This window comes from Lutzomyia longipalpis, chromosome 4, assembly GCF_024334085.1.
Source record: "Lutzomyia longipalpis isolate SR_M1_2022 chromosome 4, ASM2433408v1".
In the NCBI taxonomy this organism is placed as follows: domain Eukaryota; kingdom Metazoa; phylum Arthropoda; class Insecta; order Diptera; family Psychodidae; genus Lutzomyia; species Lutzomyia longipalpis.
Genome location: NC_074710.1, coordinates 16,188,726 through 16,199,165, shown reverse-complemented (window position 1 = coordinate 16,199,165; position 10,440 = coordinate 16,188,726). Strand labels below are relative to the sequence as shown.

Below are 10,440 nucleotides of genomic sequence, written 5' to 3'. Positions count from 1 at the left end.
CAGTGTGAAATATATCTGTGATTTTTCCAAAAATATTTTTTGTAACAAAAAAGTTAATGAATGCAATTTTTTCGGTGCTTAAGTGTGGAAATATATCATTTAAAATCTGGTTGATCTGGTGATAAATTAATAATTTGGTGTGCTTTTTCTGAGTACAAAGCATATGCGCTTTGTGGAAAATAATTAATACTCAGAAAAAGGCGGGCAAAACGCGATATATGTTTCATGTTCTGTGGATTGTCTTTGTAAATTCCTCTCAAAATCGCCAAATTTGGTAAAAACGTGGTGCGCAAATTTTGGCCCACGAGGTTGATTTTGGTGGCTCAAAATCCCGTAAATCCCCAAGGTATTGTCTCCAAGCGCACATATATACACCCAAACTTGCGCTTTAATCATACATCGCACTCTCTCATTTTCTCCAGTGTACTGTGTTTTGGCGGGATCACGTTGTTTCAATCTGTGGATGATCGCAGTGAAGCATTTGTGTGAGATAATTTTGTGATTCGGTTGGTCCAGTGCACAGTTTGGTGGATCATAAAATTGATTTTTACCTGAAGGAAGGGAATAAAATAGTCACAGGGGAAAAGTGCAAACATCCATAGTGTAAAATATATATTTTTTTAAATCTATCTGCGGTGTGTGGAAAGTAATAAAAATTTGGTGCATTGGTTTTTGCAGAATTCGTGCGAATTTTCTCCAAGTACAAGAATGGCAACCGTGAGATCCCCACAAAAGAAAAATCCGAAGGAGATGCCACAAGCAGGTGTTCCAACCCGGTCGGAGTCCTCTAATATCATTCAGCACGATCCGTTAGAGGAAAGTCAGGACGATGTGCAATTAATGGGCGTTCTGAACCAAACAATTAACATTGGCCGCGGTAGAGGTGTACCAGTGGAGGCAAATGAAAATCCTTATGGAGAAGGAACTTCTTCGGGGGGTAGAGCTCAATCCCGTGTGGGACGGGGGGAGCAAAGTCAAGCGGAAGCGCAGAATGCGATTGTGTCAGCAAGATTGGATCAATTCGAGGAGAGCTTGTACAATTTATCAAATGCAATCAGGGAAATTAAGTTACACATCGACAGTGTGGGATCCCGGCAAACACATCCTAATCCAAATGAAGTGAGGGATGGTGGGAATTGCAATGAGCAACGTCCTTTGAGATCTATTCAGGATATTCCTGAACAATTTCAGCCTGGGATTGAGCACGGTTCGGGGGGTGTTAATGAGGGTTTCCGTGATCATGCAAATGCGAGACAAGTGAATTATCCACGAGGGGATTATAAACCAATTCCTGTGAAAGAATGGGGGATTAAATTTTCCGGTGATGGTAAAGGAATGAGAGTTCAAGCCTTTATCCGCGAAATGGAAAGGATGGCCTCGCTTCAAGGTGTGCGGGTGGAATCAGTACTTTCTTCGCTCCATTTATGCCTCACGGGAGACGCCCTCGAATGGTACCGATCAAGTGAAATATTTTTAACGTGGAGAGAATTTTCGTATGCATTGAAATTCACGTTTGGAAGGACGGATTGCGACCTAACGATTAGAAGGAAAATTGAGGAAAGGAAACAAAAGGAAGGTGAAAGAGTGGGAGTGTATCTCAGTGCCATGAGAGCCTTATTTAAGGAATTAGAATTGGCATTGGATGAAGCTACGCAAATTCAACTTGTGAGAAGAAATTTAATTCCACAATATCGCGACCCCCTCCTCTACCGTGACTTCTTTACCTTGGAAGATCTTGAGTATGCTTTGCATAGGATCGAACAGAATCTTCTTCTTTCCCTATCGGATCGTCCGAAAACACAAAAGGTCAATACTGTCCAAACGTCGTCAAATGCCCAAGGAGGAAATCCTTCTCGTTCTGCACAACAATCTCGTCCTCAGAATAATTCTCGCAACAATTCCCGTTCTCAGAATGTACGGCCAAGGGAGAATAATCGACAAGGTTCTGGTCGATCTTCCCTTTGTGTAAACTGCTATTTGGGGAATCACGCCGTGGAAAATTGTTCACAGCCGCGAAGAGCCCAGATCTTATGCTATGGGTGTGGGGCTGAGAACGTAACGAAGAGAGATTGCCCAAATTGCTGTCGTTCGGGGGAAGGGCAGGAGGAGAATTGAGAGGGTCAATTTCTTCTGATGCTGCATCAACTTCTACAATCCCTCAGGTGTTGGTTTTAGATGATAATTTTAGTGTGGTAAGTGAAAATTTGATTTCTTCTTTACCCACCCCTTTTGTTGAAAATCCTGTGAATGAAGACCCTAATGATGATATTGTCGAGCAATTATTGGTTGAAATTGAAGAAATTATTCCAGTAAGGGGGGATGGTGGGTTGTTAATTGATTTTTCTGAAAATCAAGATGACAGTGTCCTTAAAACTAGGCAATTAAATCCCACAGTTTTGGAGGTAAATGACACCTCTGAGGGAATTCCTTATGAAGGGGATCCTCGTCCTTTCCTTACAGTGAAAGTATTTGACCGAGAAATAACTGCTTTGATGGATACAGGATGCTCACAGACATGTTTTGGGGCTGGGTCGGGGGAGATCCTTAGTGATTTAAGTTTAACAATTCGTGCTAATACATCAGAGATTTTTGTAAGAACGGCTGATGGTGCGATGCACCAATGTGAAGAATTAGTAGATGTTCCATTCCAATATAACAATGAGACCCATCTTCTTTCGGTTTTATTGGTCCCTAATATTGCATCTCCATTGATCCTTGGAATGAATTTTTGGTCTGCTTTTGGGTTACAAATGATGAAACCACAGCATGTTAGTGAAATTCAAGGCTCGAGTGATATCATCCAATTGTCTGATGAAGAGAAATTGTCCTTAGATGAGGCAATTAAGGCATTTCCGGTCACAACCGCAACTCATTTCGGGTGTACTCCAAAGATAACACACACAATTGACACAGGCGATCATCGTCCTGTTCAAGAAAGGTGTTACCCCATCCCAACTCATTTAATGGGTAAAGTGGATGATGAGTTAGATAGGCTCTTAAAATTAGGAGTACTACGCGAATGTGAGCCAACCCCTTGGTTGAACCCTGTTACAACCAGGACGAAAAAGGATGGTAAAATCAGGTTTTGCCTGGATGCTCGAAAACTTAATGCTGTAACCGTTCGAGACACCTTTCCTCTTCCCCATATTGAATCTATCCTATCACAGCTCACAGGTACCAAATTCCTTTCTTCCATTGACCTTTCCGAAGCATTCTTTCAAATCCCTTTAGCCCCTGAATCACAGTCGAAGACAGCATTTGCCCTACCTGGGAGAAAGCTGTATTGTTTTCAGCGTACCCCATTTGGTCTCGTGAATTCACCGATGACCATGGCAAGGCTGATGTCTGAGGTTTTAGGACATGATTTGGAGAATAAGGTGTATCATTATTTAGATGATATCCTTGTTGTGACGGATGATTTCGAAAGTCACATAAAAATGCTCAAGGAAGTCGCAAGAAGACTTAGGGAGGCGAATTTGACCGTTAATTTATCAAAATCGAAATTCTGTGTAGGAAAATTGACCTATTTGGGGTATGATTTGTCATCGAAGGGAGTGTCCACTAATACCCAAAAAGTTGATGCAATTTTAGATTTACCAAGTCCCACCAATGTTAAGGGTTTAAGACAAATTGTAGGCATGTTATCCTGGTATCGTAAGTTCATCCCGAATTTCGCTGTAGAAATTGCACCCATGACGGACTTATTGAAAGGAAAACCTACGACCCTTAATTGGACCCAAGAAGCTGATGAGGCCTTCGTAAAATTGAAAAATTTACTTGCGTCCGCTCCTATTTTAGCGACACCCAATTACAATATTCCCTTTCGTGTGAAAACCGATGCAAGCGATTTCGGTTGTGGAGGAATCCTTGTGCAGGGAGAAGGAGATGAAGAAAAGGTCATAGCGTATATGTCCCGAAAGTTTACCTCTGCTGAGTCCAATTACACAACAACAGAAAAAGAGTTACTTGGGGTAATATATAGTATTGAAAAATTTAAACAATATCTCGTTGGGGCTAAGTTCCACTTGGAGACCGATCATTCAGCTTTGATATGGTTGTTAAAGTTGAAGGATGCTAAAGGTCGTTTGGCAAGATGGATCCTTAAACTTCAAGGGTATGATTTTGAAGTTTCCCATAGACCCGGTCGAGAAAATGTTGTCCCCGATGCTCTCTCCCGTTGTTTTGATGCGAATTCGGTTGTACAATTGCAAGACAAATGGTACTCCTCTCTTTTCACAAAAGTGTCGACTAATCCTGCGAAACACCCTGAATATCGCGTTGAAAATGGGAAATTGTACAAGAATTGCCGCGTGAAAAATCCTACAGGAGTGATCGAACATAAATGGAAATTGGTTGTGCCAAAAGAAGATCGTGAAGATTTGTTGAAAAAATATCATGATGAACCTGTTGCAGGACATTTTGGGTTTTTCAAAACCTTTAGCAGACTCACTGAGTTCTGTTATTGGCCCAAAATGCGACAGGATGTCAAGAAGTGGTTGAGAAAGTGCGATGTATGTAAAGGTTCCAAAGCTCCTAATGCTGCCCTTGCACCCTCAATGGGGAAATATATTGAAGCTAAAAGACCCTGGGAGTTCCTTAGTGCTGACTATATTGGTCCACTGGTCCGATCTTCCCATGGGTACAACAATATTTTAGTCCTTATGGACAAATGTACAAAATTTGTTCTATTGTTCCCCCTGAGAAATGCAAAGACCCCAGCACTAATTCGTGTGCTCAATGATCATGTCTTTAATGTGTACGGATATCCGCGCTGCATATTAACAGATAACGGAGTACAATTCGAATCAAGGGAGTTTAAAAATTTTCTTATGAATCATCATGTCGCGCACTATAAGACTCCTTACTACCACCCCCAAGCAAATCCCACTGAACGGGCCAACCGAACCATAATTTCCACCATACGAGCGTTTATCCAGCGCGAACACAAGGAATGGGCAGAACATCTACATGAGATACAAGCAGCAATGAATTCTTCTGTCCATGATACTGCGAAATTTTCCCCTTATTATCTCAATTTTGGCCAGAACATGGTAACCAACGGCGATGAATATGAGATAATTGATGCTAATCCTCCAGAAGACTTCGCGACGAGAATGGAAAAGCTAAAATCCGCTCGGAATGTTGTGGGTTCCCGCTTACGTAAAGCGCATGATGATTCAGCGCGTAGATATAACTTGCGTACCCGCGACCAGCAATTTTCCGTAGGCGACATAGTTTGGCGTAGAAATTTTCTTCCTTCCGATGCGGCAAAAGGAGTCCAGCATAAATTTTTCCGTTGGGTGAAATCTGAAGTGGTTTCAGTTCATGGGGATACATATGAACTGCGCGATTTGAGTAATAATAAGATTGGGAGATTTCACAAGAAGGACATTAAGCCGGATTAAGACTCTGAGTATTGTTTTGTTAATTGTAAGCTTTTAATTTTAAGTAATTCTATCGTGCCTCAAATTTTTGATCGTCGCAAAGAAAGGGTAAAAATTAAAGAATCGAATTCCAGGGAAATCTGAAGATGAATTCAGAGATTTTCATTCCTGAGTAGTGCATCTGGGAATCTCCAGCAGGGAGAATTAAAGTTTTGCTTGCCCAGATTCGTCGGCCTTTTGCTCGATTAAAATGGGAGAAGATTGAAGTTAATTTTGTTGATGTGGGTGGCCACCACAGAAGCATCGTAATTTATGAAAATCTTGAGGGATGAAGATGTCTGGTAGAGGAATTGATGCGAAAGTGTTGAAACAAATGGGCCTAAGGGTTAGCCCAGTTCATGAGAACAGTGCCTTTATGTTTCCTACGAATGCGCAATTCTAATCGCTGATACCCAACCTCGTACCCATTTGCAGCAAACGTCGAGACAAAAACCCACCGAAAGCACGAGAACGATTCAAATTTGAGTTAATTAGGTGAAAACCCACCCAGTATTCAACGAAAAAGCGTGGGAGTGAAATAAAAGCATGGGCGATGATTTTAAATACTTGGGAATCCGAGCCATCAAGGAGGACCTTAGAGGGTCTTCCCAACAACCCTAAGGGCAGGTAGCTTGCCCGCTCTCCAAGCGCTTGTCCCCTAAGGACGCGCCAACGACCCTGGACGGGTATCTCGTCCCTTGGTGAACCAAGTAGGAGAAAGATGACCCCATGGCTACAATACTCCGTCCGCTAACTCAGAATTTTGGTGGTTGTAGAGTTAAAATGATAATTTAGAGTCTTATTTTTAAGAAAGGAGGGAAATTTCCGTGCCATGTAAAGCCATTTTTCTTTTTTTTTGTTTTTCTTTTTCCCAAGTACGGGGGGATGTTACGTTTGAAAAAACGGCGCATGGAAAATTTTTAAATATAATTCCCCTATGCAGCGCGGGCGCCTATATGTGAACAAATATTAATTGCCCGCGGGTGCTGCTCCTCTCTTTACAGAACAAAATCTAGTCTGTGCCCAGCGCTGAGATAGAGCAGCAGCATCAACACCGGCAACAACAGCAGCAACCGAGAGGCCAAAGAGCCAAAACCAGGAAAATGTGATTGTCCCACCGCGGCCGGAATTTTGTCATTTGATAATAAAAATTATAAAAGTGAAGAAAAATAATTTAAATAAATTTGTGAATAAAATTAAATAAATAAGGAAATTTGTGAAAAGTGAAATCTCAAGTTTTTCATTTGAAGAAGGAATTAAAAGAGTAACAATTGTCCCCCGCAGAAAGATAACGATGACCGTGAATCTCACAGACAGAAAGGCAATTCTCAGCGCAACAATTTTACACACAAGAGACAAAAGCCAAGGGGCAAGAAGCCGGCAAAAATGAATGCCATTTTCTCCAATAAACGTTTTGGGAGAAAATATCTTTCTGCCCGAATCAACGATCATCCGGTTGAATTTCAATTGGATTGCGCCGCTGATCTCTCCATGATTTCGAGGGATACTTGGGTGGCTATCGGACGCCCACCACTCACGGCATCCACCATCACCGTCAGAGATGCACAGGCAGGAGAAATTCCAGTCGAAGGCGAATTTCAATGTCGCATCACACTTCTGGGCAAGGAAATTTGTGGAAGATGCATCGTATCCAGCAGTACGCACTCCAATCTCTTTGGAATTGAGTGGATAGAGGACTTAGGTTTGTGGGATTTGGCTCCAAATGCCTTCTGCAACACTGTGAAACGCGATCTCGACACTACGCAGGCTGTCCGGGAACTTCAGGCTAAGTTTCCCATCGTGTTCAGTCCAGAAATGGGGCTCTGTACTGAAGCTTCAGGCACTATCCATCTCAAGAGCGACGCCACGCCGATTTTCCGACCCAAACGCCCAGTAGCTTTCCACATGGCAAGCATCATTGATGAGGAACTTGAGCGTCTACAATCTTCCGGAATCATCACACCGGTTGAATTCTCTCAATGGGCAGCGCCAATCGTAGTCGCACGCAAACCGAACGGCAAGATCAGGATTTGTGGTGATTATTCCACCGGTTTGAATGAATCCGTGGAAACCAACAACTACCCAATCCCGGATCCGGATAGTCTGTTCAGCCGTCTATCTGGAAATAAGATCTTTAGTCACGTTGATCTCTCGGATGCCTACCTTCAAATACCTGTCGACGAAGAGTCATCGAAGTTGCTCACGATCCACACCCACCGTGGATTATTTCGCTTCAATCGTCTGCCTCCGGGAATCCGCAGCGCGCCAGGAATTTTCCAGGAGATCGTCGAACGGATGTTGCAAGGCATCCCGGGTGTCATTTCGTATTTCGATGACATCTGTGTGGCCAGCACGAATGCTGAAGAACATTTTTCCACGCTGCAAGCTGTTTTCCAGCGCCTGCAGGACTTCAATTTTCGCGTCAAACTGGAAAAATGTAAGTTCTTTGCGAAAGAGATCAAATTTCTTGGTATCGTTGCAGACCAAGAAGGGCTCCATCCTGACCCAGCAAAAGTTGAGGCCATCAACAATATGCCCGCGCCACGAAACGTACAGGAACTCCGCAGCTTCCTTGGTGCTGTGCAATTTTGGGGTAAATTTGTGGATTCCATGAGCCATATTCGTGTACCCCTTGATCGCCTCCTCAAGAAGAATGTCCGTTGGAATTGGTCACGGGAATGCGAAAACTCTTTCCAGCGCTTCAAGGAGATTCTCAAGTCTGACTTACTCCTGACGCATTACAACCCGAAACTTCCTATACTTGTTGCCTCTGACGCATCGTCCTACGCCATCGGATGTGTTGCATACCATGAGTTCCCTGATGGTAGTCTCAAAGCCTTCTATCATGCGTCCCGGAAGCTTACTGACACTGAGGCAAAGTACAGTCAGGTGGAAAAAGAGGGTCTTGGGTTAACATTCGCTGTGAAAAAGTTTCATAGATTCATCTATGGTCGCAAATTTACCTTGCTTACCGATCACAAACCGCTGGTCTCCATCTTCGGAAGCAAGAAAGGCATCCCCGTGCACACGGCGAATAGACTCCAACGATGGGCATTGATCCTCCTTGGCTACGAATTCGACATCAAGTACACAGCCACTGGACAATTTGGGCATGCAGACGTGCTCTCTCGACTCATTTCTTCGCAACGCCGTCGCCAAGAAGATGAGGTTATCATAGCCCTGATCGACGCAGATGTTTCCATCGATAGCGAAATTGCACGAGACGTAGCATCTCATCTCCCTGTCGACTTCAAGATGATCCAACGCGCTTCACAGACGTCGCCCGCTCTACAAGAAGTTGCGAGATACATCACTGGGGGATGGCCGTCGTCACGGAACGCCATACAATCTGGGGAAGTATCAAAATTCTATAAGATTCGTGATGCTCTCTCGTTGATCAAGGGTTGTGTATTTTACAGGGAGAGGCTGGTGATTCCTGAGGCTTTCCGGACAAAAGTACTGACGCAACTGCATGAAGCTCACCCAGGCATGGCTCGAATGAAATCCTTAGCCAGAGGATATGTGTTTTGGCCTGGGATGGACAGCGCTATCGAGCATCGTGTCCGGAATTGCCAGGAATGTGCCACCGCCAGCAAAACTCCCGTAAAGTCGCACCTTGCGTCATGGCCATTGACTTCGCGATGTTGGCAACGCATTCATATCGACTACGCGAAGTACAAAAACGATTATTACCTTCTCATTGTGGATGCATTCTCCAAATGGCCCGAAGTTTACAAAACGTCGTCGATGACTACTGCTGTCACCGTTGCGAGGCTCCGTGAGTGTTTTGCTCGCCATGGACTACCGGAGATTCTCGTGAGCGACAACGGGACCCAGTTCACGAACGCAGCCTTCGCGGACTACTGCAAGCAGAATGGCATCAAACACATTAGAACTGCGCCCTATTCTCCGGCCAGCAATGGCCAATGTGAGCGTTTTGTCGACACGCTTAAGCGCTCCTTGGAGAAACAGAAATCCTTACCTGTTGATGTTGCACTTCAGCAATTTTTGGCAAATTATCGCGTCACCCCGAATGAAAATTCGCCTCAAGGAAAGTCCCCGTCGGAGGTGATTTTTGGTCGAAAAGTGCACATTGTTTTGGATTTGCTGAAGGTGCCCTCTGATGAACCAATACGACGCAATGAGAAGATGGAAGCACAATATAACCGTCACCACGGAACCAAGGCACGCTCCTTCGCGAGGGGGGAGGAGGTTTACGCCAAAATATTCGCGAAAGGAGGCGTGAAATTCACTTGGACACCTGGAAAAATTATTGAGAGACGAGGTTCAGCTGTCTACAATGTGAGGTTATGTAATGGCACACTTATACGCTCTCACATCAACCAGTTGAAGCGCAGATTCTCCGATGAGAATAGAGACTCTGGCTCTCTGCCGCTCCCAACAACTTCTCGCAACTCTCACCAATACAACACGCGATCCCATTCACGACAAATTCAGTCTCCCGCTACGCAACGCACTCCATTGAGACCGAAGACTGAACGGCTTTCGGATCCGATCGTGATATCGTCGGGATCTTCGTACGGCACATTGAGTAACGCGGATGAATCTCTATTGAGTCCAGTGAGAGAAATTCATTCACAATCTGATTCTCCTGGAACTCCATTGAACTCCGTATCCGACTCACAAGGAGCTGTTGGCCCAGCACTCACTCCACGTACACCAGACGCACCGACACAACGACCACCTTCACAGACACCGATCTACCGTAGACTGCGCACGCGACGAAATGTACAGAAGCGTCTTAGCGATCACTACTGAGAAAAACGTCTCCACGTTTCATCGAAGGGGGGAGGTGTTAGAGGTCGTCCCATATCATCGAGGAGAGTTTGGATAATGCCCCCACCACCATCAACTTGGATTCCCCGGCATCTCCAATTCTACTCTCTCGTCACTCTTATCTTGGCTTTTGAAATATCCATACGTTAAATGATTTTCTCTTGTAATTTGTAATTTTTGCTTTTCTGAATAAATTGAATTAAAACTAAAGTGCATAGCA

The 10,440-nt window shown here is 44.1% G+C and overlaps 1 protein-coding gene across 1 annotated transcript; it reads left to right on the top strand.

Annotated features, from left to right (window-relative positions):
* Positions 1-6,809: 6,809 nt before the first annotated feature.
* LOC129794560 (uncharacterized protein K02A2.6-like) lies at positions 6,810-10,202 on the top strand. Its single transcript, XM_055835316.1, has 2 exons — positions 6,810-7,860; positions 7,906-10,202. Exons 1-2 carry the CDS (start codon positions 6,810-6,812, stop codon positions 10,200-10,202), a joined length of 3,348 nt encoding a protein of 1,115 aa, XP_055691291.1.
* Positions 10,203-10,440: the final 238 nt, after the last annotated feature.

Coding starts and splice junctions, on each gene's coding strand:
- LOC129794560 (XM_055835316.1), top strand. CDS start 6,810: ATGAATGCCATTTTCTCCAATAAACGTTTTGGGAGAAAATATCTTTCT. Junction 7,861..7,905: donor TCGCGTCAAACTGGAAAAAT/GTAAGTTCTTTG, acceptor GTATCGTTGCAG/ACCAAGAAGGGCTCCATCCT.